Raw genomic sequence first — 27,288 nt, 5'->3', positions numbered from 1 at the left:
TGATGTGTGGAAGGTGACATTTTGCTTAATATATAGCTTTTAAGCTGATGTTGGGGGAAAAGTAATTTGGAACTGTTTATAATTCCCTCCACCTAGACAGTTACAGTTGAAGAAAGCACCCCAAAGCACAAAACTGCCACCACCATGCTTCACTATTCTTTTGACCAAAAAGTTCAAACTTGGTTTCACCAGACCACTCAATTTCCCACATGCTTTTATGAGACTTAATGTATATATTTGGATATTTAGGTTTCATTTTCTTTGTAACAAAAAGGTGTATGCTTTGCAAGTACACCCCATAGTTCAGACATATAGGTTGACTGTTGTCTCATGTACTTGCCAGAAATTCCTTCAGCTTTTTCAATGTTGCTGTAGGTCTCTTGGCGGTCTCCCTGACTAATTTTGTCTTTTCATCTTGTCAATTTTGGAGAGATTTCAGGTTCTTGGCAGCATCTCTGTTGTCCCATACTATCTCAAAAACCTTTAGTCACATTGTTCCATGTGCTTTGGAAAAGTTTTTTTAAATGGGTCATACAAGGTATAGGTCATATACAGGTTAATAAATGTGGGATTTTTTTAAAATTATGTAGTGTGGTCTTGTTTTTTTTTTATATTGCATATGGCATTTTAACAGGGCTGTATACACTTTTTCTATATTTACTGTAGGGGGATTTGGACTGATGTTGCCATATGAGACTATTTTGTTAAATATTAATGTTATTGCTGTTTTGCTGTACATTGTCTGAAATGACTCAACCTCTGTCCATTATCAGACACCTTTTAAATTATATTTATTTAAAAATAATTATTTCAAATGCATTCCTTTACAATCACATTTTCATTCAGTTGAAGTCATCAGGCAGATTGGGTTTCTAATGGGTTATAAACCCATTAGATGGGAAATGTTTCAAATCTATGTGTCTGTCCCAAAATATATGTTTTTATCCGTCTTCCATATTATTCACATCTCTCACACTATCTCTCTCTGTAGTTCCGATTCAGTTCAGGAGGTGATGCAGGTCATAAGGGTCCTGCTGTGTCAGCTCAGGAGGCTCAAATGCAGGCAATCATGCAGCAGGCCAGAGTAAGTACATGTACGCACACGCAGACACGTACTCTTTTACAGTTGCACTAGTCATACATGCTAAGATATTGTATGTACCCTCAGCTGGCGATGCGAGGTCCCACTGGCCCCATGGGTTTGACAGGAAGACCCGGACCTCTGGTTAGTGACCTTCAAATCTTTGCACCTGTACTGTTTGTTTACCTCTTGTTGTCTCTCACCTTCTTATTACTGTATCTTGTTTTTCTTTTTTCTGTTTGCCAGGGTTCTCCAGGTGTGTCAGGCTTGAAGGGAGAGTCTGGAGAGTCAGGACCACAGGTAAGTAGTGTTGTAACCGTGAGCCCACCATTTTGTTCTATGAGCATCCCATTCTCTGCTTTCAACCTGTGCTGGTGTTGACTCGTATCTGTCTCTTTCTTCGTCAGGGCCCACGGGGTCCAATGGGTTCTTCAGGACCCACCGGAAAGCCTGGAAGAAGGGTGAATGTTTGAACACTTAGGTTTGGGGGTTAGAGATGGTTCTTCGGTTGATAAAAGTCACTTTGTGAGTGGGTTAGAAAGTGCCACTAAGTTGTCATGTATGATTTAGATATATGTTGCCTGTGTGTTATGATGGGCATAAATTGCATAAAGTTTTAGGATGTGTATTTTGAGTTGTGAGTGTTTTACCATGCTGTGTATTTTGGATGAGGTCCATTGCCTGTATTTTGTTTATGTAGTATAATTTGTGTTGTATTTAGGGTCGTGCTGGTGCTGATGGAGCCAGAGGAATGCCTGGACAGACTGGAGCAAAGGTAAATGTAGATCACACACTCCCCAGGATAACACAGAAGTGTACACTCATCCTTAAAATATTTAATAAATTGATTGAACTAATTTCATTTGTGTGTGTCACAGGGTGACAGGGGGTTTGATGGTCTGGCTGGACTTCCTGGTGAAAAGGGACACAGAGTAAGCATAATCTGTTAACTGTTGTGGCAGTGTATGTTGCAAGTGCTGTGTGATTTGAAGGCACAGAACGCTGCTGCACTTTTTGTGACACGACCACATTTGTATGATTTCTGCCCAAAAGGACTGAAGTTACAGCTGCTTCATCAATTCATATATTCTAATCTGGACTCAGATTAGATTTTATTATCTTTTTATGATTTATAAATGTAAAATGTATTTGTTTTTTCTTACACATTCCTTTGTGAAGCACTTTGACATAAGATATGCAGGATATTGTCTTTTATTTTAAGCCAAATGTATCAATTATTTGAGTTGAGTAAACCTCAGAAAATAGTTTAAATGTATATAGCCTTAGTGGTGAAATATTAATCTGGGTTTATTTGTAAATTATAGGGTGAAACTGGACCTCAGGGACCACCTGGACCAACAGGAGAAGATGGAGAAAGAGTAAGCTCTTCTCTTCTCTTCTCTTCTCTTCTCTTCTCTTCTCTCCATCTCAGAAGTTATGTTACTCCTTTTTTTCCTAGGGAGACGATGGTGAGGTTGGACCAAGGGGACTTCCAGGTGAACCGGTGAGTTCTAACACACATACATGCAGACATGCACACGCACAGAGCAGTAGACCTTACTGTGGATATTAGCAATAACGTATAAACAGAGAACACAGACCGCGAGGACCATGAAACATTAACAGATTCAGGTCAGGCAATCAGTTTTTATTTTATTTGAAATAGCATTTACATACCACCAGGTGGTGGCATGGCACTGTGAAATCACCCACAATTCTTCAGCCTCCCCAACACACCGATAACTAACACACACAAACACACACAGACACTGAAGTTGTAAGGACACTGCAGCTAGACATCAGCTAATTATTATTAGCTCAACTCATGTGCTTAAAAAAAAAAAATGCTCCTGAAGCACCTCCTGCCAATGTTTTCACTTTAATGGGCTTATAAACGGTGTGGAGCAAACGTGATTGTGATGTGTACTATAACACTGCAAAATAATGTTGCTGTGTAAAATGGAAGTTAAATTTAGTTACACACACCTCGGTAGCATCTTGGTTTAAGTCGTGTGTTCAAGCTTTGGCTTCTCTTTATCTCTGTATTGTCACCTATCTCTTTCAGGGCCCTCGTGGTTTGCTTGGTCCAAGAGGAGCTCAGGGACCACCCGGACCTACTGTGAGTAGAACCAGCGCTGATCAGTAGGAGCCTGTCTGTGACTTTGCACTGTAGGCTCTGCCAGCTGCTCCGGCAGCTCTCTGCAGGAAGCCCAGTTGGGATTATCTACACCGGCGCCCGTTTGCAGATGCTGCTTTTCAGTGCAGCAGTAGACCAGCCCTCTGCAGGAGGTCAAGTCTGCTACATCAGTCACATCAGACTTGATGTAGCAGGACTGTGCGTAGTCTATAGCAGAGGTTCCTAACCTCATTTCCCTGAAGAACAAGACGAGCCAGGACCCCCCCCAGCCCCAATTCCCTCCTTCAAACACGCATTTAAAGAATAAAGTGATTCATTACAAACAGCAGTTGTAGGTTTTTGTTTTGATTATCCTTGATTTGGGGATTTTATACATTTTATATTTGCAAATATAATTTTGGTTACCTCAGCGCTCATGAAATTGTGCAGACCCCCTGCGACCTCCCCAGGGGGATCGTGGACCCCACTGGTCTTAAGTACAGCTTCTTTCTGAATGAAAATACATATGCCTACAAGATTCTCTGTAGTGGGTGATCCAGGAACATCTGTTTAACAGAGTGTAATAGAGAGCGCATTGACTTATTGTGATGCTGAGAAATTTCTGATGAATGTGTTGTTGTTTTTGTTTACTCCAGGGTGTGACTGGAATGGATGGCCCCACTGGGCCCAAAGGAAACATTGTGAGTCTCTCATATTTATAACATTTTACAGAATGCAGACATAAACACGGTAGCTGTCACTGAAGAGTAATGCCTGTTCACACTGCATATTACACACGCACCCACATACACACACATGCACATTTTCTAACTGCGATCTCAGACTACACTTAAAAAAAGGGAATTCTTAATGCACTGAAATTAGGATTTCAGGAATTAGGAATTACAGGAAAGTTCTGTGATATTTTCAGTTCAGTTAAATTATTTTGTTTGTCCTACAGGGTCCTCAGGGAGAGCCTGGACCTCCAGGACAGCAAGGCAATCCGGGTGCTCAGGTCAGTGTTATCTTGAATGCCGAGTGCTGCTATGTTGTTTCTGCCATTAATGTCCTCAGTGTGATTTAAGTGTTTTTTTGTCTTTTCTGAATAGGGACTTCCAGGGCCTCAAGGGGCTATTGGACCCCCAGGAGAGAAGGTTTGTGTTTGTGTGTGTTTCAGGTAGAGACATCTGACATCGGAGGCTTGGCAGTGATATGACAGCAGAATGTACATAATAATTAATCATAATGATTAACCACTGCACTCCACCTGTCCTGTTTTGTATCGACATTTGGCATACATCCTGTATTAGTCACTAATACAGAGTGGCAATGTAGTAATGCCCATATTTCTATTATGTATCGTTATAATAATGCTTATTAATTCTGAAATCTGACTGGTTGAATCACATCCAAATTTGGGTGGATTACCACATTTCAAATGAATTATGTAGTAGTGTCCTTATGTGTTGCATTTGGCAAGGCAATAACACTTTAAATTGATTTATTATGCATAATATTTTCAATAATTTGTTATTTAACCTTTGTAACTATCTTCAATAGTTACAATAGTTACAATCTGCAAGTACTTGGCAGAAGTTAACATAGTTACTGTCACAGTTTGCTAACAAGAAGTGTGTGTGATTGTAGTGTCGCAAAAATTAATCAGCAGTCTCGTTAATGAACACACAGATGCGCTTCATTTCAATGAATTATTTCCTGGTACATCCCACAGGGTCCGACAGGAAAACCAGGTCTGTCCGGAATGCCAGGAGCCGATGGGCCACCAGTGAGTCTGATAGCTGTCACATAACTGCACACACACGCACGCACACACACTCTCTCTCTTGTGACACCTGCTCGAGCCCCTGTCACAGGTGCTGTCTCAAGGAGGCTGAGATGCAGGTGGTGTGTGTGTGTGTGTGACAGACAGATGAGAGCAGCATATGCTGTTCTGTCCCCCTCCTGTGTGCTCTGAGGAATATCTGCCGGTTTTTGATGTCTGTTGGGCAAGATCACATTTGCCAATTTATATTCCAAAACAGGATATCTTTACAGGCACACACATCAATTCCTCCTTTCATGACCAAATGAAATCGTAACAACAGTTTGAGCTGCTTTAAGTATCATTCTGAGAACCCCACACCACCTTGGATAATACAGATGATCTTAGTTTAAGAGTGTGTGTGTGGTTGTGTGTTTCTTGTCTTTGAGTTGTATTGACATAACTGCTGATCATTGGCTTTGGAACAAATGAATACTGCTAAATTTATCAAAAGATAAATTCTTCTTATTCATTGAATTTAAACCCCTGATAACTGTAATTATCTAATGAAGAAAATCAAATAATCTACAAATTATTTTCAGATGTGGAAATGGTTAAACCAAGTCACATAATTATTCAAATGAAGCCAAAAAGACTAAATGACCATGTGTTAATTAATCAAGTAAGGAGAGATTGAGTGTCATGTAGATGAAGTGCACAATTATAACAAACATTCTAACTGTGGAAACGTGACTGGAAATTGTTGTCGGCTAATTGTGTTGGGGGGGGGGGTGATCAAGCTGATACACATCAAACATGCCCTGTGTGTGTATGTGTGCATATGTGTGTGTTACATACCCCCTAAGTAATATTTTAGATCTTTGTTCTCCTTTTATTTTCTTGATTATCTTCAGTGGCCCTTTTTTCTGCTCTTACAGGGTCACCCAGGGAAGGAGGGGCCATCTGGAGAGAAAGGAAACCTGGTGAGAAAAACATTACAAATGCACTCACAAATGTATGCATTCACAGCATAAAACACACACACACACACACACACACACACACACACACAGGTAATGCTAATCTATCCTCTACAGTTATTTTTCTTATTTTTGTCTTTATGTTTCAGGGCCCTGCAGGTCCCCAAGGCCCAATTGGATATCCAGGACCCAGGGGGGTAAAGGTGAGTTTTGGGCTGAGCAATTGTGATGAAAACACACATGCAAGCAAATAGATGCAAACACACATGCTCAAATTTAGAGGGTCTGCTGCACCTCCAGGAATATTGGAAAGATTAACAGGTGAATGTGTGTGTGTGTATGTGTGTATGTGTGTGTGTTTGTGTGTGTGTGTGTGAATGACAAAGAGCTGTTATGTGAACGAGGCAAGAGATTCTTACTAATCCCCTCATTCTGTGATTTTCAGGGAGCTGACGGAGTTCGTGGTCTGAAAGGAAACAAGGGTGAAAAGGTACATTGTCTATGTGTGTGTGTGTGTGGTTAATATTCTATCATTTTAATGCATTTGTAAGGTAATATTAATGTTTAATTTGTTGCTTTTTATTCATCATTCAAGCCTGCCTAAAATTTTGTTATTCAGTTGCGATTGTTATCAAAGTGTGTGTCTGTGTGCAGGTTTGTGCAAACCAGGTATATTTCTAGAAGTTGTCTGTATTGACTATGTAAAAGGGAATCAATGGCTGTTTGTGTTGTTTGTCTTCTGCCTGACAAAACTTATCCCCCTCTCTTTTTTTCTGTCTCTCTCCCTCAGGGCGAGGATGGATTCCCTGGATTCAAGGGAGACATGGGTATAAAGGGTGACAGGGTAAAAGAGATTTGTCTTTATTTATTTATGCACCTGGGTTATTTACGGCCTACCTGCATATGTGGCAGGAGATGGGTGCTGTAGTCTCATCAACGCCGCCCCTCGCCTCTTCTCTTCAGTTGGTTTCAACCCAATCGATTCTATAGATTTTTGGTCTGTCATACATTCAGGCTGGCAGTGCTGAATCCCCGTTGAATTGTGGGTAATAAACAAACGCATCTTGATCCTAGAAGATGGGGATACCTTACCCCTCAATGTGTGACATTGTCTGACTAGATATTGTGTAATCCTGTATTATGCCAAGGACATCTTTGTTAATGTATTTAATTTAGATTAATGGCATTAAATGTTTTAAGTGAGTCTATAATTGTTATACGTTACAAGTGAGTCTATAATTAGGGGTATTTTTCATGTTTTTTTAATGGGTTTGCAGGGGGAGCTTGGAGCTGCTGGACCCAGGGGAGAGGATGGACCAGAAGGACCAAAAGGACGAGGTGGCCTTCCTGGAGATGCAGGACCTCTTGGACAGACCGGAGAAAAGGTATGGGTGTGTGCGTGTGGGTATATTAATGGAGCCTAAAACCTAACAATGACCAAATTTCTCTTTAGTGTGTGTGTGAGAGTGAATTTATGAGTCCACTTTGCAGAGAGTCTCATATATCTTAATTAGTGAATTTTCCAGGGCCTCTTTTCTATATTTTGTTTTGGTGCGATTTCAGGTGACTGCTTCTGTCTCAAATAACTTCTTGATTATTTCCCCAGGGGTTCTTGTAGTTCCCAACTTCCTTTAACACACTAACGTCCTCCTACACACAGTTCAGCTGGAGCTCTGTACGAACAAGCTTAGTTGATGGTGACCTGGATAGACAGAAAATAAAAAGAACATTACTATATATATATATTGGTCTATTGATTATTAACTGATTGATTGATCTTGTGTTTTTAGGGTAAACTGGGTGTTCCTGGATTACCAGGTTACCCAGGAAGACAAGGACCAAAGGTAAATAACCTGTTTGTTTATGTGCATGTATCTATACCTTCACCTTTGAGAGGTTGCACTCGTATGTGTGTGTGCATGTGTGTGTGTGTGTGTGTGTGTGTGTGTAGACAGGTTGTCAGGTTAGTCTTTGGAGAAATAGAGGGTCATCATGTTTGAACTTACTGATCAAAGATGGTCTGCTTTGTCTGCCGCATCACACTGCTCCAGCATTTTTCTTTTGCAGCCCCTTTGATGTGTCTCTGTCTTTTTTACTACAGGGTTCTCAAGGATTTCAAGGGTTCCCTGGAGCCAACGGGGAAAAAGGCACACGGGTACGTTAGACAAACACAGATTACTCACAAATGTATTTTAACCCCTGCCCACACACAAGAGAGTCGGATCTGGGGTGAATTTGGTGTGTGATTACATATCTGACTGTTTAACTTTTGTTGTTGGTTGTAGCACTAATTGAATATAGTTACGTGACAATATAGAGCTCTTGTCTATGGTGTGTCTGCCTGCCACTCTGTTCTTTTCTTTCTTTATAAATTTACAGGCAGCTCTATATTCTTTTTAATGATTCATTATAGTCCCGATCTGTACTGAGACCAAGCTCCACCACACTTTTTCATCTTTTTTAAGCCCACTTCCCACACTCTGCTCATTCACCCACTAGTGAACCACACTGCCATCAGTGCCAGTGGGTGGGGGATAGCTTAGGTGGACAAATTTACAAAAGAAATGAATGTCTGCAGTGAACCAGTCATAAATTTACACTCAGAATAATGGAGTAATAAAAACCAGCACACGCTCTCCTCAACTTTTTATCTTCAGACGGCGTGGGAGTGTTTTTAGAGGACACACATACACACAGAGTGAAAATAATGGTGTTATTTTTTTTTACTGCAGCCGTGCTTTTGTAGAATCTTTTAATGCCTTCATTCGTCTCCTCATTAATTTTGCATTGGAGAGGAACATTTTCCTCTGGCTTTCAAATCTTCAAGATGTCTTCCCCTCTGTTTTAAATTATACCCAACATCACTGCAGAGTAAAATAGTCCCATTACTCCAGCTTCTTATTAGGTTTTAATTAAACTATTATCTTCTTTGAGCTCATTTGACAAGAGGAAAACTTGTAAAGATTAGCCGATAAGAAAGAAGTGTTTGCAAGAACAGCACTTGGTATGCCTTAAGTCTGAAAAGTCTATATCCTGGGTTTGAAAATGAAACTAGACTGTGACATAATTGTGAAACATTACAATAATTATTAGGAAAAGAGGATAGAAAAAGGATGCATTCTTTGTACACTGTTTTTGTCAGATCTGTAAAAGCTCTCTCTCTCTTTGACCTCAACAGGGTATATCAGGAAAGCCAGGCCCCAGAGGTCAGAGAGGACCAACAGTGAGTCACCTTTAACCTTTAACTGGTCACACCTGGCAACATGTCTGATGTAACAATATTGATTATGTTCCTTTCTTTCTGCCTCTGCTAATCCTACAATGTCTCCTCCTACAGGGACCTCGTGGAGAGAGGGGTCCCAGGGGCTCAACAGGAAAAGCAGGACCAAAGGTGAGTGCTTCATGGCGGTAATTCTGAAAGTAACAACTGCAGACAGAGACAATGTGAGCTATAATACATTGTTTAGTTGGTTTATTTATTGATTTTGTTGTTGCTCATGCTCAATAGGGCAACTCAGGAAGCGATGGCCCCCCTGGACCCCCCGGTGAACGGGTATGATCACTTGCTCAACACTATCTCTGACATCACTGTTGATGACCGTTTAGTGGTCAGTATTTCTCCACTTTGATAACTGGTGATGTTCATGTCTGCTACAGGGCCTGCCAGGACCTCAAGGGCCAACTGGATTCCCAGGACCCAAGGGGCCACCCGTGAGTAGCAATAATAATTATAATCATTATCATTATCATCAATGCTCTGTTTAATTGGTTTATTCTCAGAAAATAATGCTATTTATTTAAAATTGTTCTTTAGTTTAATATAAGAAACTACATGATTCTGCCTTAATAGGCAAGTTGTCAGGTAAACAGGCAAGTTGTCAGGTGGTCAAGGTAACAGAGTGTACAAATGCTATACATTTTACATCTACCCTTGTAGTCTCCAAAAGCTGTTATTCCTAAATATATTAAGCAGAAGACCAAATATACAACATGTGCTGTGCTTCACAATGACAATCACTTCACTTCACTACTACTACTATCATAATAATACATTTGGGTTTTTTTAGGGACCAGCTGGCAAAGACGGACTGCCAGGACACCCTGGACAGAGAGGGGAGACTGTGAGTCTCAACCTTCCACAAACACAAGCACACATTTACACACACAACCAGTCTAAAATTGTTCACTCTATGCAGGGTTTCCAAGGCAAGACTGGACCTCCTGGACCCCCTGGTGTGGTCGGACCACAGGTGAGTACCCTGCAGTGTCTTTGTCTAACTTTGTCTGGCCTGTGCATTTGAAATGGCTCATAGCAGCTTGTACAATGTTGGGACATTAAACTATGCTGCATTAGCACTGCTCTTATTTCTCTCAGTATTTTTCTTTACTGCCTCAGCAAGTGGATGGCGGTTGCTCCCTACAGTGGGGTGCTAGCACCTTCAACAGTCATTAACTGACCATCATAGTCCCTGAAGTGCCAGTAATCTGGTCGTTACTTCTCTGTTTACCCTCCATTTGGCTCACTTCAGATGTTAGCGCTTAGCACCTCATATATTATGCATGGGCAGCACTCTCAATGGTAATGCACAAGAGCACAAACAAGGCTGCCCACACACAGGTGTGCAATGACAAACACACACACACACACACACACACACACACACACACACACACACACACACACACACACACACACATATATATATATATATATATATATATATATACATACATACACACACACTAACACACACACACACACACACACACACACACACACACACATATATATATATATATATAGGCACACAAACTCACACATCAGTTTACATGCTGATTCACACTGCATGTTAAATATTAGAATCCATTAACCTTTTCTTCTGCTGTTTATCATAGCTGTCATTGCACTGCCAGAAGAGTCAAGATCTTTCCCACACAGAAAAATAATTACCCATAATGTATGATTGTTTTGCAGGGTCCTACTGGTGAGACTGGACCAATGGGAGAACGGGGACACCCTGGACCACCAGGACCTCCCGGTGAGCAAGGACTTCCAGGTGCAGCTGGTAAAGAAGGAGCCAAGGTGGGTTTCAAATAAATAAATCAGTACTGTCAAAAGATCTTTTCCCCATAGAAATATGCACACCTAAGATTTGAATCACCAGATTCGGACAGTCAAACTGTAAGGAGATTGAAAAGTCACCTGTAACTACTGCTTGTAAGTTACATGCTTGTAAGAGCATTTGCTAAATGCTGTAAATGTAAATAATTTTAGTAAAAAGTCATGGGAAGGCCTCATATCTTGTTTCAGTATAGGTATATTGCATGTACTTATATGTGGATTATTTGATGTGAGGCCTTCTGGCCTAGGTTAATGATAAGTCTTCTGTAGGGTGACCCAGGTCCTGCTGGCCCTCCTGGTAAAGATGGTCCTCCTGGTTTGAGAGGGTTCACTGGAGAACGTGGTCTACCTGGGCCCACAGTGAGTACTAAAGTCTCAAATCCAGACTTTTAAGTGTGATTAACATGTGACATGACTGTGTTTTTTGTTCAGGGCGTAGCTGGTCTGAAAGGGAACGAAGGTCCCAGTGGTCCTCCAGGTCCTGCTGTGAGTACAGATTTGTAGTTCTCTTTGCAATTTCTATATTTCTCAAGGTTTTCTGCAGTTTTACGTTATTAACTGTATTATGTTATGTAAGAGGATCTTTTATGGTTATATAATTAATTCTTAACTATGTTATTAAAATATTTTGTCTGTGTCATCATTTTTTATTCTACTGCAGAGGTGAGGTGTTCGGACTGAATCATCATGCATGCATAATCAATTTTCCATGAATAATTAAAAGAGTCATAACTCAATAAAACTGAGGTCTAGTTGAAAGGCTCTGATCTTGTTTCTCTCTCTCACATCAGGGTTCTCCAGGTGAACGTGGTCCTGCTGGTCCAGCTGGCCCAACTGGCCTCCCAGGGCGACCAGGACCACAGGGACCACCAGGTCCAGCCGGAGAAAAGGGTGGACCCGTGAGTTCTATGCTACTCAGACTTTAATTTTTGTGTTATTTTCTTTTCATTTAATGGAGACCTATTTTCTGTGAGATTTGGATAGATTGTGTCTCTGCTTTTCATTCCAGGGAGAGAAAGGACCACAGGGCCCTGCCGGCAGAGATGGTATCCAGGGACCAGTGGGGTTGCCCGGACCAGCAGGACCAATCGGACCCCCTGGAGAGGATGGTGACAAGGTACTGTTAGATGACTGTTAGGATCAGAAGAGATGTGTTTGGCTTGATTAGGTAGATGTATGAACACATACACACACATACACAGTCCCAATATACAACAGATATACTCATCTGTTAGTCTAACAAAAACATTTCTGACTTTTTCCTACAAACACATGCTCATTCACAGACACACACCTTTACATTTTAAAGGCCTGTCAGAGATGAATTATGAGTCTATTAGCCTCTTTGGGTATCATGATGGGCTATGTGAGTATAAGTGTGTGTTTGTGTGTATGTGTGTGTGTGTGTGTGTGTGTGTGTACCCATGTAATTTATCTCTGGCAGAACAAGCAAAGATGAACACACACACATATACACACACATATAGGTATTATCAATCTTATTTGTATTTGTACTCCTTAGACAGTTTGTCAGTTTCTTACTCACTGAATACACAGGGGTCTCTCTCTCACCCCAACCCCCACCCCACACACACACACTAAGCGATATGAGAAGTCTGAAGTAATTTCAGAAGTGATCTGAAGGAAAACATTATATGACTCCAATGATTCAAATTTATTGTATGTTGGTGGTGTGTGTATGGAAATATTTTCTGTTACGGCATTGCACATTGCAGCTCTCTTTCTCATATTTTTATTCCTTAATTATAACTGTCAGCTTTAACATCCTTCAGACAGTAGAGCTGCTCAGGTGATGCTTTCGCTTGAGCTGGAGAAACCCTCAGTGTCTTCCTGTCGCTTCAGGAAGAAAACACCCAAAACAAAACAAAAAACACCCAATCTTTCATTCAATATCTGTACAGACACTCATGCATATATCATCATACATAGATTTTAAAAGCCTGTCAGTTTTGAGTTATGGCTCTTTTGGTGCCTATAATTGTCATGAATGGGAAAAAAAACAATTGTGTCCATCCCTCACAAAAAAGCACAGAGGGGCATTAGTATTCACCCACAGATTCACATACAAACACATTTGAAGGGATATTCATCTTAATTGAATCTTTCCTCCTCCAGAACTTCCTCCAGAATTTGTCAGCTTCTTCTCAGAACCTCAGAACATGCTCACACATAACATACACACACACACACACACACATTCAACCAGCTTAATTAGAGCTACAAATTTTCCAGCACAGTATCATACCTTTCTTAATTATTATTATATTATAAGTGTGTTGTAGAAGTTAATACTGACACTGTCTGACACTGTAGGGAGAAATCGGAGAGCCGGGAACCAAAGGAAGCAAAGGAGAAAAAGGAGAACATGTGAGTTCCGATATTTCTTTAATCGCATTGGTTTTTGCTTGTTGGAAATAATTGCTTGTTTTAAATAATTGCCAATACTTTGAGTCTAAAGATTGCTTCCTGTTCCCTCACTAGGGTCCACCTGGTCCCACTGGCCCTCAAGGTCCAGTTGGCCAGCCAGGTCCCTCTGTGAGTATGAAATGACTGTGGTGCTTCCTGTTCAGACTTTGTGGTTTCAGATATTGCTGCTAAATATTTTGTTTTTTGTTTCTTTCAGGGGGCTGATGGAGAGCCTGGACCCAGAGGGCAACAGGGTTTGTTTGGCCAAAAGGGAGATGAGGGAGCCAGAGGTTTCCCTGGCCCACCTGGACCTGTTGGACTGCAGGTTAGAGACCCACTCTCCATCTCTCCAAAGTTTAGAGCCTAGAAACATTTTGACATGGAGCTTTAGCTTTTTTCTGTCACTGCTTTATGTTGGTGAAGATCGCTGATTTCTGGTTTACTCTAATTTTGTGTGCAGGGTCTTCCTGGCCCCACAGGTGAAAAGGGAGAGACTGGAGATGTGGGTCAGATGGTGGGTACTCCTTCCTGCCTCATTTGACCTATTTTTGTGCGTTTCTGTTTATATCACATCTTACATTGTGTTTGTGCTGCTTTCCCCTCTCTCTGACAGGGTCCTCCTGGTCCTCCAGGCCCACGAGGCCCCTCCGGACCCCCAGGAGCTGATGGGCCACAGGGCCCACCTGGTGGGATTGGAAACCCCGGTGCTGTGGGAGAGAAGGTAACATACACAACACACACTAATTCTCATTCATTACCTGTAGGCCCAAATAGTACTGTGGGAGAAGATATCTAATAAATAAATAAAAGCTAATAACCAAACAGGACAGGGATTTCATTTTCACAGCAGGCAGCAAGGTTACATTCAGGCAGCAAGGTTACTGTATTTCCTGACTGTCTGCGGGCCAGAATGATATAACTACATTATTAATAGGAGTTGTTTCAGGAAATTGAGTGTTTCTGTCCAGGCTTTGCTAAAACATAACAGCTGCATTATTAAAACATCTCAAAATCTGTGTGTATATATGTGTGTGTGATAAATGCTCTCAGCCCTCAGCCCTGCATCTCTCAGTGATGAGTGTGCAAGCAGTTTTTTCTTTATTTATTTCTTTATTATTTCACAGGACGGAATAAATCAATATTTTGTTCACCTCAGCTCATGATGAACTTAACTACATGTTACGAACTGCTCAACTTCCGCTTAAGTGTGTTGCTGCTAATACATGTTTAGCAATTAGACATGGTTTAGATTTTCCGAGTTCTTCAGGCTCAACCTCAACCTCCACCCTGCCTGTTTCTCTTTCTTTTTGAGCCATTGGGGATTGTTGACACTGAAAAATGATCAGTGCTGAGAGAGCTGGTCACAAAACAAATGGCTGCCATGTCAGTGCAGTATTGGAAATTGATGTACAATATCAGAGGCACATGGGGCACACACTCACATACTCAAGGTCAACATCTAGGCTCTTTACAAATACATATATGCAAGGGATGAAGCAAATAAACCAGCACTGCTGAGACCTTCATTCATGATAACTTGGCAAAAAGAAAACAGACATATACATACACTCACAGTTCCTTGTCTATATTAATGAGTTCCCTAGCTACTGTGTGAGATGAATGACCCATTTGTCCCCAACCACCAAAATAAGGACATGAACTGCTGATAATCCATCAGAAAAACTCAAATGAAATGTCTCTCTTTATTTCTGTCTTTCTCAGGGTGACGCTGGTGAACCTGGAGAACCTGGTCTGCAAGGAGATGTTGGCCCACTGGTACAGAACCACAACACAATCCAACAACAATACATGCATAGCATAAACTCAATCTTGAAACAGCTAGAACCTTTCATTACTGAACATCATGACCATATAATTTTAATGCAATATTACAAGAACGGTTTATAGGATAAAATGACAACAAATACATCAATTCAGATGACACACCAGTCTCATGGTATTTAACTCTGTGTGTTCTGGTTCAGGGCCCGAAGGGAGAGCGTGGGGAGAAGGGAGAGGCAGGACCTGCTGGTACTGCTGGACCCCCTGGTCCCAAGGGTCCCCCTGGAGATGACGGTCCCAAAGGCAGCCCTGTAAGTACAAACGAAACTGAAGCATGGACCTCAGATCCCAGGTTATTTTGACTTGATTGACTATGTGTTTGTACAGTAGCATGTTTAGCAAGAGAAATTTTAAAACTGTTTTAGGGTCCAAGTGGTTTCCCTGGTGACCCTGGTCCCCCTGGTGAACCTGGCCAGTCTGTAAGTGATGTCCTTATATATATAGCTATTCCACATAATTAACATGTATACAACATATTCATTACACAGCAATCAAGCAACATTTTCTCTAAAAACATGCTTTTTGTACAGGAAATGGAACTAAATTTGAATAATGTTCACATTTCTCTGGCAGGGTCTGGACGGTCCTCCAGGTGACAAGGGAGATGATGGGGAGGCGGGTCAACCAGTGAGTCCAGCTGCTGGTCATCCAGTCCAACACACTTGATGTTTACTTACAGACAGATAAATCGGTTGAAAGTTTTAAATATTTATCTCTTTCTGTGTTCGTCGGCAGGGCTCGCCTGGGCCCACTGGTGAGTCTGGTCCAACTGGCCCTCCAGGAAAGAGGGTGAGTGCTTCCTTTTATACCTATTATAAAAAAAACTAAAAATTAAATATTACATCTTATTTTGCTCAAACCCATGTTCAATTCTTTCCTTTCCTTCTTTAGGGTCCTCCTGGACCTGCAGGTCCTGAAGGAAGACAAGGAGAAAAAGGAGCGAAGGTAAGGAATAATAACACGTCTATACACATAGGGCAAGATTAAGTATATATTCAGTTTAAAAATGCACCGATGAACACAGATTCAAAATGTCCTCTCTCGTGTGTGGTATTTTTTTTAGGGAGAACAAGGTCTGGACGGTCCCCCCGGTAAAACAGGCCCAGTCGGCCCTCAGGGAGCTCCTGGCAAACCAGGATCGGAGGGTCTAAGAGGAATCCCTGGTCCAGTGGTTAGTCCAGCCTGTCTATGCTTTTAACCAATTGAGTAGTAGCTAAGATTAGCAAAGCATGATATACAGACTCTTGGATTGGTATTTTCTTTGGTAAGTCGTTTTAATTATTAATTACCAGTGATTGTATGAAATGCTCATTTATGGATTGTTTTTGGGTATGTGCAGGGAGAACAAGGTTTGCCAGGTTCCCCAGGCCCAGATGGCCCTCCAGGACCAATGGTTAGCTTTCAGATCTTTTCTCAGAGATAATGAGTGATGTTTTCATGTAAAGAACGAAGAAAACAACCATTTCCTTCTCTCTTGCACTCTGTCTCCCCAGGGTCCTCCTGGTTTGCCTGGTCTGAAAGGAGACTCTGGTCTAAAAGGTGAAAAGGTGAGACGAGTAATTATGTAAATCCCTTTGTGCACCCTCCCCTCTCATACCTCATCAGGGGAAATGGGAGAGGTGACATCAGCTCATTGATGTCTTTTCAGAGACATTGAGCATCTGTCAATAACAATATAACAGTCAGATGCAGTTTTTTTCACTGGTTTTAAGTTTTTTTCTTGTTCTTACTTATTTTTGTTAACTATTGTCCTCACCCATTGTTTTTATTTATTGTATTAAAATATTATTATTATTTGTCTGTGCAGCACTTTGGTGAACATTTGTCTTTATAAATAAATGTATTATTATGATTATTTTACATGACAGTTGAAGACAGTTACATTATTTGTGTGATTTCAGGGTCATCCTGGTTTGATTGGCTTGATCGGACCCCCAGGAGAGCAGGGTGAGAAGGGAGACCGTGGTTTGCCTGGACCCCAAGGACAAGCTGGTTCCAAAGGAGACAATGTATGTCTATGTTCATAAGAAATTATTGTATGCCAGCATATAAGGAGACAACCATAAACCTGAGTAACAAAGTAAAATGCTCTCCGTCCGTTCTCCACAGGGTATCGCTGGCCCCACCGGACCACTTGGTCCTGTCGGACCCCCAGGGTTACCTGGGCCCCCTGGTCCTAAAGGTGCCAAAGGCTCATCAGTGAGTGTCTTACTTTATTTGGTTTAGAGTTAAGAACCTATTCATAAAATGTATGTAGTATTGTTCTTTTTACTGTGTGTACCGTGTTGTTGTTGCAGTTGTTATGCACCACGTGTGTGCGCTATGTACTTGGGGGTGTTCATTGTCTTTAGGGTCATGCTGATCAATAAGGAAACAATTAATGTCTTTATGCTTGCACAAAAGTCCCCAGTTGTCCTGTCCTTAGTATCTGGTCCTTAGGCATGTCCTGAGGGAGAAAGAAGTGTACTTGTGTCTGTGTATATAACAGCAGTGTAATGATCTCCATTTGTCCTCTTTACAGGGTCAGACGGGTCCTAAGGGAGAATCTGGAGTCCCTGGTCCCCCAGGTCCTCCAGTAAGTACAGATCTTTGCTGATTTTGTATTTCCTTCAACCCCCCACCTAACGGTCAGATAACTCAAGTGATGTGACAAATGCAGCCATCTGTACATTGACATGAGTGACATAACACAATGAACAGAGCCAACCCGGGTCCTCAGCACTGAAAAACAGTGTAAAGAGAAAATGGACACCCAATGGCAGGTCATATGTCAATGTGACAAGATCATAAGTCAAACAAATAACCTGGCCAGAGTTGCTGAATTCAATTATTTTTTTCTGAAGCACACTCTTTTTTAAATCACTATCACTCTTTAGCACAAGTTGTTCTTCTGTTCATAGGATAAATTGCATGGTAGATGTGTCTTATATGTGTAGTTAGTAAATATAACCCAGTTTCTAATGCAGTTTATGTTGGCCATCTCCTCTCAGCAGATACTGGCTGGATATTTTTGGGGTGGGATATAAATATGGCCCATAATATCCCACTAACACATCAGTGTCACTGCTGGTGTGAGAATGGTCCATCACCTGAATATTATCTGGTCAGCAGTGTCATGAGGAATGGGGTTGTGGATAGCAAACTATGTACCGCAGCACTGTGGCTTACAAACTAACTGTACCTTCTGAAGAGATCATTTTTTTTCTCCTAAACCCCAGACATTATTTATTTCATGTAGTTATATTACAGTTGTATATTAAATATTATTTGTGCTTTTGTTTTTAATAATTTACTTCTTATATCCACCCACTCTCATTTGCTGCATCCTCTTAAAAACACCCATACTCACACAGGGCCCTCCTGGAGACGTAATCCACCCGCTGCCAATGCACTCCAGCCCGAAACGGGCACGTCGCAACATTGATGCCAGTCAGATTATGGAAGATGATGCCAACTACAAGGACTACGACGATGGCATGGAGGAGATCTTTGGCTCGCTGAACTCTCTGAAGATGGAGATTGAGCAAATGAAACACCCACTGGGCACCCAGAACAATCCCGCCCGCACCTGCAAAGATCTGCAGCTGTGCCACCCAGACTTCCCTGATGGTAAACACATACTTACATATGCACAATTGTGTAAATGTACGCTAATTGTTAATTAAAGGTCCTGAATCTCTACTGACACCTTACAGATTCAAAGAGCTGATGTACACATGCTGAGATTAACAGAGTGTGTTTACATGAACAGGCTGATTCTGTTTTGCCGGGTTTTTCAGGTGAATACTGGATTGACCCTAACCAGGGTTGCTCCCGAGATGCTTTCAAGGTCTACTGCAACTTCACCGCCGGAGGAGAGAGCTGCATCTTCCCTGACAAGAAGAGTGAAGGGGTGAGTCCTAAACCACAATAGACACCAATTTTGTAAAGAGTTATGGTTAATTTACATTCAAAATCTGGATAAGACCCCCAAAAGTATTACCCTGTAATTTAGGGCTAAGACTAACCCCTAGGTGTGTATACAAGTTTTAACCACAATTCCCTAGTTCCTAATTAGGTGATTAGCACACTATTAGTGGACTCAAGAGACATCATCCCTGGGTCTGAGCCACTGACCTAAAAGTTTTCCCAAAAACTGCGTACGCACAGCCCTTTGCAGAACATTGAGGAGCATAGATATATTGTTGATTAAATTTATTCTTTACATACAAAATACACTGGAAAAGAATAGATGCTGAACGCATAAACAGTTTGAAATGTAGTCAATCCCTCCAGAATGTTTTAATCTGTGCTGTTTTAAGATCATTGAAAAGGGTTTTGTAATGAGATTTTACCGTGACAGACTCTCATTACTTTACTCAACTTTCCATTGGAACTCAAGACTTATTGTCTTAGACTTATTGGGACTGTACCATACATCTATCTGCAGATATTCCATTCATTAATAACCATTGTCTACAATGTCTGGACAGAATTGCTTTTTAATGTACAAAACCGTTTTCTATATAAAAAAAACATTTCTAAATAACCCTAAACTTTTGAATGGTAGTGTGCACATTGCTATATAAAATGAGAAGGGACTTCTGGAAGGACTACCACACACACATACATCTTACCAATTCTACTGCAGACTATATATTTTATCAATCCAAAGTGTTTAAATTATCTTTATGACATATCTCAAACTGAGATGCTTCTAGAAAAATGAAATGCACATGCAGTACCCCAGTGGGAAATCATGTGGTGTATCCGCTGCAGTTTTTTCTTTCCGCTTCTAGAGACGACCATGTCAGATGTGTTTTAAGTGTTTTGAGTGTCATCCTCCCAATGTCTCTGCTGGATTTTGACACCTATTTAATTTTTATTTTATTTTTTTACCATATCTCATTACTAACAGTAATGTTATCAGAGATTTTTGTCTTTTTTAAATTAGAATCTAAACACAATATTTCTCAGTAAGGTGCTATTGATTTGTTGTTGTTTGATATAATAGCCATAAAAAATATCAACTGGTAAACTGTGGTGTAATCAAAATAATGCATTTGTGGTAGTGTGATACTGTGAGATATTGGTACTAGAGTGATCGATTCAGGTACTGAGTACTAACATCTTGTGTTATAGGAGGACCACACGTGTGCTGTTGCTGTGTTGTGTGTGTATGAGTGCATGTCTGTTTGTATAACCAATCAATTCCTCAGAACTGTGATGTATGAAAAGTAACGTAGTGTGTGCCTGGGTCTGTTTTTGCTTGTGTGTCTGGTTTTCTGAGCTGTTTTTTTGCTATGATCTGTGTGTGTTTGTGGGCAGAATTTCCTCCCCTCAATTCTCTATGTAAAAAGTATGTGTGAATGTCAAATACAAATGTCTGTGTGTTTGAAATATTTGATCTGTGTGTGGCTGACATTTAGGGCACTATTTCTGAGCTGGAGCGAATTCACACAATTCTCATAATTCACATAAATTCACATAATTCACATAAATACATAAAACAAGTAAAAAACACTTGGTAGTTATCTTTATCCTGGAAAAGACTACAAAAAATATTTTTTTGTTGGTGGGTAATTATTTCTGTGACCCAAAACACATTGATGTTTTTATACAGAGCCTGATGATTGGCAGCTCTCACACACACTTCTTCCACACAATCTTACATCTGTCAATATGACATCTGCAAACGCATGACACATTTACATGTTTTACCTATTTATTTATTTGTTTATTTATTTATGCAAATCCAGGGGACTTCATGATTTAAACTATAAACAAAGCCCCATTTTTAGCACTGCACTTAACATCAGCCCAAAAATAGTGCCCTAAATGTGTGTGTGTGTGTGTGTGTGTGTGTGTGAATACGATATTATCTGTATTGTGTGTGGGGTGGATGTATTGATCTCTAACCTTTAATGTGTTTTTGTGTGTGTGTGAATCCTATATGGTCTGTGTGTGTGTGTGTGTGTGTGTGTGTGTGTGTGTGTATATGTGTATATGGTCTTTCTGTAATGTCTGCTCTCCCTCTTTATCCTGCTGCTGTTTGGCCCAGACGAGGCTGACCTCCTGGGTTAAGGAGACCCCTGGATCCTGGTTCAGTGAATTCAAACGTGGTAAATTGGTAAGCGTGACCCTTCGCTGGCACCCACGCCCCGCCCTGATCCCCTTTCATATTTTACAGAGCAAAATGGCTCGCTGGCCCAAAGACACGCCAGGCACGTGGTATAGTCGCTACAAACGTGGCTCTGTGGTAAGTGACCCTGATGCAGGTTTGGAGAACCCATCCAGACCCCTGGGTCTCCCCGGGTTTCTCTGGGCCTGCGGTGCTGCATGTGATCTGGTCCGGACTGCATCTGCTCCTCACTTCTGTAAGACTGGGCTAACAGACTGGCTGGAAACAGGCTCGCTAATAGAATGAACGAAAGGTGTGACCTCAAAGGCTTATGGGTAAAAGGCTATCATAGCAATTCTGTCCAAACGTCATTGGAATACTACACTTAATTAGCAAACAATACATGCTTAATGTTATTGTCTGCTCAAACCTATCAAGTCAAAAAGTTACACCTTAAAGTGACTGGGGGCTTAATCACTATGCAGATTAGCTGCTCATTGCTTTTCATTTGGACAAGTGTCCAAAATTGCCAGGATGCATTTGCTAAGAAACTGTATTAAAATTAATTAGAATTACATGTGTTTAGGCACAAAGTTGGCAGAATTTTGTCCACTCTGTGTCAGCGCTCAGTATCTGGCAGCACTCAGCTAGCACTTAGCTATAGACGTCTAGCTCTCAGTCACTGTTGCAGGGGCTTCTGGGTACGAGACAATGCTTCACGTGAGTCTGTGATGGAAAGGTATTGTGTCTGGTGGCTGTTTCCATGGTGATATGAGGCTGTGTCACACACGTGGCTATTGCAGATGGGCCTTGGGGGTTACATGATGTGTTTAGGATTGTTGTAACAGTGCAAGGTGAGTAAAGCCACTGATTGCATATGGATCTGAGTAAGTATTGTGTATGCGTGTGTGTGTGGGAGGGGTGCTTGCATGGCATGCATGAAGCATGTGGTCGGCTCATTCAGTCAGTCATGCGTGTGCGTAGAACCGGTGGACGCACACAGCGGTTGGTATGGCAACAGAACAACCCAACATTTGCTTCACATCCAGCAAATGTTCTGTCACACCAAAGCAAAACTGATAACAAACATGTGGACAATGTCACTTTATCACTTGTCATTGCATCTGTAATGTGTGGTTGTTGTATAAAAGCACACGAACACACACATACACAACAACAACAATTTTTGTATAGCCGAAAAAAACACAAGCGGTATGTCTCAATGGACTACAGATGGACACAAGGAAGAACTCCCTAGTAACATGGAGGTAAAAATGGACGAAACCTTGGGAAGGAATAATTCAGAGAGGGACCCCATTCCAGGATAGTAAGGGCATGTGACGGGCATCACTGCAGTGTTACTGTTAACACTGGGATAACGAGTATATGAAGTCAAACACAGGAATCATATGGGTGTATCATTGTGGTGTTGTGCTGCATTGTTGTCACAAAGGGTACACAAAACACAGAGCTAAAAGGATTATGCTACAGTACACAATGTCTTGACTTCGCAGATGCACAGTAGGGATTTGTAGACATCTTAACACAAGCCTGTAGCATGTCACACAGCAATGAATTGTGGGTAACGAGGCATAGTACGACCCACAGAAACCCGCTGCAGTACTTATTTCCCCTGCCAGTGCTGCCATGAATCATGGGAAATGGACTTGTTCTCGGTTTCCACTGCACTCAAGCCGTCATCCCGGGTAATTCACCTTCCCATAATTCTGTCACCAGGCGAGGCCGGGATTGAGAAGGGAAAGGTGGAATTTCAGTAGCTTCACTGATGGGCAGGAGGGCTGCATTTTGATTCATTTAAAGAGTCTGAGGATTTAGTACAGTTGCTAAATAGATTTCTGCCTGGTTTAGGTTCATTTTCTATTCATTTGAATAATGGACAGTTCAATTTCTTCTTTGATCAGTTCTGTATTTGGCACTCCAAGGATTATTACAAAATGATTTTCAAATAATCAGTGAGACTTTTCAGCATTCCAATACACCTCAAGACTAATTGTTGCTGATAATGCTACACTGGTCATTTACACCAATTACACCAACAATGTCTAGACTGGATTTTTGACCATTTCTAAATTAACCTAAACTTTAGAAAAGAAGTGTAAAAAGGAATAAGCAACTTTAAAAAGAACTGCTGGTCAATAGAGACTACACAACTTCTTTATATTCTCAGTCTTTTTAAAAAAATGTATGAAAGCCAATGTATGACCTAGGCATATACTGGAGGGCCCTTCACCTTTAATGTGTTTGTGTTTTATGCAGCTCTCGTACGTGGACTCAGACAGTAATCCAATCAGCGTGGTTCAGATGACCTTCCTGCGTTTACTGAGTGCCACAGCCCGCCAAAACCTGACTTACAACTGCTACCAGTCCATCGCCTGGCACGACCCGGACCAGGACTCCTACGACAAGGCCATTCGCTTCCTGGGCTCCAATGATGAAGAGATGTCCCACGACAACAACCCCTACATTCGAGCCATCGTGGATGGATGCGCGGTGAGTGTGAAGAGTGCTGAAGAGTGTTTAGGAGTGGTCTGTCATTTGTTCCAGATCCTGAGAGTTCACTCAGACTATTGAGTAGCATTTTATGAGATGAATAACCCCACTTAACATTCTCATGGTACAGCTCATCTCAACATTTCTTTCACTTTTTGAAAGTGCTAGTTTCCCTCAAATATGCCACCACCATCAAAAAAAAATATATATATATATATATATATATATATAGAAGCTAAATAAATAATCAAATCAACCAAAACATACACACACACACACACACATATATATATATATGTGTGTGTGTGTGTGTGTGTGTATATGTGTTTTGGTTGATTTGATTATTTATTTAGCCCGATTTATTGCTTTTGTTTTTATTTAGATATATAAAAATATAGCTATTTATGACACTGAACAGTGGTTTAAAAAAACTAACAAACAATTTGTCAATTTGTCATCTCTTAAGAATCTTTAGGAATTGCACTGGAATAATTCTGCCTTGGCAATGCTCAATATGCAAGATTCAAAAACAGCCAAAAATAATTCTGACTTCAAGAATTTCAGCTTGGAGGAAGGATCCGAAGATTCTGTCTTTGGCCTCAGATAATTTTAGAAAATGTCTTGACAGCCAATTTGGCAAACATATCATTTTTTGTGCTCTAATGTGGCCATGAGTCTACAGATGCTGTCATTTTCAACTGATCCCTGGTTCACCCAAAATTCTGGCAAGCAGGAGCATATAAAAAGTTAACAAATCATTTTTTTAAAAAGTTCCCCATGGCATTCACTATGGTATATCACCTATTTTGCTGAATTGAGCTCCAGAAAAGGATCTACCTGTTTGATAGATTTGAAACCAAATTAGTACAGCACAGAACCAACCCAGTTTAGAAATTGACGGTTTTACAGTGATTCATGACGCCAAAAAAGTGATGTTATATCAACAACTCAAGAGCTCTATCATGCATCTATCACCCCAGCGTTACATAATTAACTGAAAAAAGTTCCCTAATTATCTCAATTGTGCAGACCTGTCCATATCTGTATAAATTGCTCCCTTTTCACGCCTAGCCAAAAATATGCCATTTGCAACCATCTACCTGTGTTCTGATGAATTTTAAGGAACTCTTATATACAACAGTAAATAAATTATAAAAACAATGTAAATGTTGGGGTCATAACATCAGCTGATCAGCTTGGTTTATCCCCCTTCACATATATACTCTGATCAGTGATTTGTCGCAGGGACCATGGCAAGATTAAAAAACTACATTTTGAAGATAAATGAGAAAGCTTCAAAGGTCCACAGCACAGAAATCGGAGAGGATGTCGGAGAGGTGATGGATGATATTGATGTGATGAAAAGGTCTGTTTGGGGGGTGGGGAGGGTGTCTGCTGGTCTTGGCACCAAGAGTCACTCTCCTGTCACACTCAGACACATAAGTGTCTGTTATTGTTGTAATGAGTTTGAGAAGGAGGCACTTTCCAGAGGCTCTCAGCACCTGGAGAGTAGTCAACGTTCTCCTTGTTGCCTTGGAAACAAACGTTCTTTCCCAGTCATGTAACAAATCTCTTCTCTTTCTCCAACCCCCCCCCCCCCCCCCCCTCTCTCTCTCTCTCACTCTGCCCACAGTTGAAAAAAGGCTATGAAAAGACTATTCTGGAGATCAGCACTCCGAAGGTGGAACAGGTTCCATTTGTAGACATCATGTTCAATGACTTTGGTGGAGCAACGCAGAAGTTTGGCTTTGAAGTGGGCCCTGCCTGTTTCATTGGTTAAGACTGTTCTCCGAACATCCAAAAAAAAAAGAGAAAAGTAACCTACTCACTCTCTCAGAAACAAGACACAAGAAAGAAATCGGACTTATTTGTAAAGCATTTGTGTTTCCAGTGCAAACTAATTATATATATATTACTTCTTCAAGATGAGGATAAGAGAAATTAAAGAGGAAAAAAAACTAATTGCATAAAGAAATAAAAAATAAATAAAAAAATATACACACACAGCAACCTTACAACCTCAGTGCACCATGTCTTTCACATGCAAGTTTTGAAACTGGATGAAATCCGTATTTGCTAGCACATTTCTCTTTGGTTCTAAACCCCTTCCCAAAGCCCCAGCCTCTCATCTAACCCTCCACTGTTTGATGCACGTGCATACACACTATACCGAGCCCACGGACACTTCTTTTCCCACTTACAGTGTGTCCGATTCCAGTGAAGCCAGTCAACAGTCCCAGTCCAGTGTTGTCTCTGCTGGTTTCTCAATGCGTGGTGTGACCAACATTTCAAAAGAATTCCCTGCCCCAATATGTTCATTAATGTAATGTAATAAATATATAAATATTTTTGTATGTTTGTAAGTACTTTGTATGTTTTTATTTTTCTTCGTTTTTTTATTCTGGCTTCAAAACATGCATGTGACCTAATGGATGATGAGGGAAAAATGCTGTTAAAAAAAATAAAGTCCCCCACCCCTCGCAACCTCATTGGATTGGATGGGAGAGAATAAACCATACCCGAGCTGGTGCTGCCTTTTGTTTTAGCACATCTTTTTTTTGTAATTTAACAAATTCAACACAGTGTCAATAAACATAGGAAAAAAAGCACATGGAGCGATGATGTGAGCGTTGATTAAAAAAAAAAAAAAAAAAAAAAAAAACATTTCTCCAGTGGGAATGGCCTTGGTATCCCTTGCATCCCTGTGTTAGAGCTGTCAGCCTGAGTCGGACGGACGTCGCTGAACTTCGGTCGTGCCTTGTTGTCCCAGGCGCTTGCCTCACATCGTGCCCCGCTTTGGTTGGAAGAGCACTCAGTCTTTGGGAGACAGTGTCACATTATGAGGAAACACAAGAAACGTAAACCTAGGTGCTATTTCCTTCTTCCTGTGGTGCTATGTAATGATTTCTGTTTATTGTTTAAATGACTCACTGATGATGTACAACTGCTTCCCAGCCCCACAAAGACAGGGGGCGCCGCATTGTGTCTGAGCAGAAAGTATTTTACTGCATGCCAATCCATCATATCCACTCATACAACAGATTGTTGTTGTTTTTTGTGTTCTGTCATTTGTTGTTGTTTTTTTGTTTTTTTTATGTGTTTTTTTTTTGTTTTTTTTTATGGTCCACACAGAAAGATCTACGAAAGTCTGAGTGAGCTGCTGCACGCTGTGGGAGGCGGTCGGTTCAGGCCGACTGCAAGGCGGGTGCTTGATGCAGAGCTAGAGTTTTCTTTTCTTCTCACTGGTTAATATGTAAAGCGTTTACAACCCGTGGCGCATGGTGCACGGTGAGATCCACTAAGACCAGACAAGACTGTTCACCAGGCTAATGCTAAGCAGTGGTCGC

At 41.0% G+C, this 27,288-nt stretch overlaps 1 protein-coding gene across 3 annotated transcripts in view; it reads left to right on the top strand.

Moving 5' to 3' along the window:
• Nucleotides 1–26,603, top strand: part of col5a1 (procollagen, type V, alpha 1) — a 68,041-nt gene extending 41,438 nt beyond the window's left edge. Inside the window, exons 13-65 of one of the 3 annotated variants that reach the window (XM_028974618.1) lie at nt 992–1,084; nt 1,169–1,225; nt 1,328–1,381; nt 1,489–1,542; nt 1,803–1,856; nt 1,960–2,013; nt 2,407–2,460; nt 2,541–2,585; nt 3,147–3,200; nt 3,854–3,898; nt 4,159–4,212; nt 4,307–4,351; nt 4,930–4,983; nt 5,898–5,942; nt 6,089–6,142; nt 6,385–6,429; nt 6,730–6,783; nt 7,217–7,324; nt 7,730–7,783; nt 8,041–8,094; nt 9,118–9,162; nt 9,277–9,330; nt 9,448–9,492; nt 9,597–9,650; nt 10,007–10,060; nt 10,136–10,189; nt 10,915–11,022; nt 11,332–11,421; nt 11,494–11,547; nt 11,853–11,862; nt 12,144–12,178; nt 13,396–13,449; nt 13,564–13,617; nt 13,706–13,813; nt 13,949–14,002; nt 14,102–14,209; nt 15,211–15,264; nt 15,474–15,581; nt 15,696–15,749; nt 15,904–15,957; nt 16,066–16,119; nt 16,222–16,275; nt 16,394–16,501; nt 16,670–16,723; nt 16,824–16,877; nt 17,232–17,339; nt 17,440–17,529; nt 17,852–17,905; nt 18,684–18,939; nt 19,110–19,222; nt 21,371–21,439; nt 23,708–23,941; nt 25,575–26,603. In XM_028974618.1, coding sequence (XP_028830451.1) covers nt 992–1,084; nt 1,169–1,225; nt 1,328–1,381; nt 1,489–1,542; nt 1,803–1,856; nt 1,960–2,013; nt 2,407–2,460; nt 2,541–2,585; nt 3,147–3,200; nt 3,854–3,898; nt 4,159–4,212; nt 4,307–4,351; nt 4,930–4,983; nt 5,898–5,942; nt 6,089–6,142; nt 6,385–6,429; nt 6,730–6,783; nt 7,217–7,324; nt 7,730–7,783; nt 8,041–8,094; nt 9,118–9,162; nt 9,277–9,330; nt 9,448–9,492; nt 9,597–9,650; nt 10,007–10,060; nt 10,136–10,189; nt 10,915–11,022; nt 11,332–11,421; nt 11,494–11,547; nt 11,853–11,862; nt 12,144–12,178; nt 13,396–13,449; nt 13,564–13,617; nt 13,706–13,813; nt 13,949–14,002; nt 14,102–14,209; nt 15,211–15,264; nt 15,474–15,581; nt 15,696–15,749; nt 15,904–15,957; nt 16,066–16,119; nt 16,222–16,275; nt 16,394–16,501; nt 16,670–16,723; nt 16,824–16,877; nt 17,232–17,339; nt 17,440–17,529; nt 17,852–17,905; nt 18,684–18,939; nt 19,110–19,222; nt 21,371–21,439; nt 23,708–23,941; nt 25,575–25,721 — 3,777 coding nt within the window. In that variant the 3' untranslated portion in view covers nt 25,722–26,603. Of the gene's footprint in view, nt 1–991; nt 1,085–1,168; nt 1,226–1,327; nt 1,382–1,488; nt 1,543–1,802; nt 1,857–1,959; nt 2,014–2,406; nt 2,461–2,540; nt 2,586–3,146; nt 3,201–3,853; nt 3,899–4,158; nt 4,213–4,306; nt 4,352–4,929; nt 4,984–5,897; nt 5,943–6,088; nt 6,143–6,384; nt 6,430–6,729; nt 6,784–7,216; nt 7,325–7,729; nt 7,784–8,040; nt 8,095–9,117; nt 9,163–9,276; nt 9,331–9,447; nt 9,493–9,596; nt 9,651–10,006; nt 10,061–10,135; nt 10,190–10,914; nt 11,023–11,331; nt 11,422–11,493; nt 11,548–11,852; nt 11,961–12,070; nt 12,179–13,395; nt 13,450–13,563; nt 13,618–13,705; nt 13,814–13,948; nt 14,003–14,101; nt 14,210–15,210; nt 15,265–15,473; nt 15,582–15,695; nt 15,750–15,903; nt 15,958–16,065; nt 16,120–16,221; nt 16,276–16,393; nt 16,502–16,669; nt 16,724–16,823; nt 16,878–17,231; nt 17,340–17,439; nt 17,530–17,851; nt 17,906–18,683; nt 18,940–19,109; nt 19,223–21,370; nt 21,440–21,499; nt 21,569–23,707; nt 23,942–25,574 lie in introns of all 3 variants that reach the window. The other 2 variants (XM_028974617.1, XM_028974616.1) reach the window with 2 other exon arrangements.
• The last annotated feature ends 685 nt before the right edge of the window (nt 26,604–27,288 follow it).

This window comes from Denticeps clupeoides, chromosome 3 (genome assembly GCF_900700375.1).
Source record: "Denticeps clupeoides chromosome 3, fDenClu1.1, whole genome shotgun sequence".
Classification (NCBI taxonomy): Eukaryota; Metazoa; Chordata; class Actinopteri; order Clupeiformes; family Denticipitidae; genus Denticeps; species Denticeps clupeoides.
This window is presented reverse-complemented; position numbering and strand designations above follow the sequence as displayed.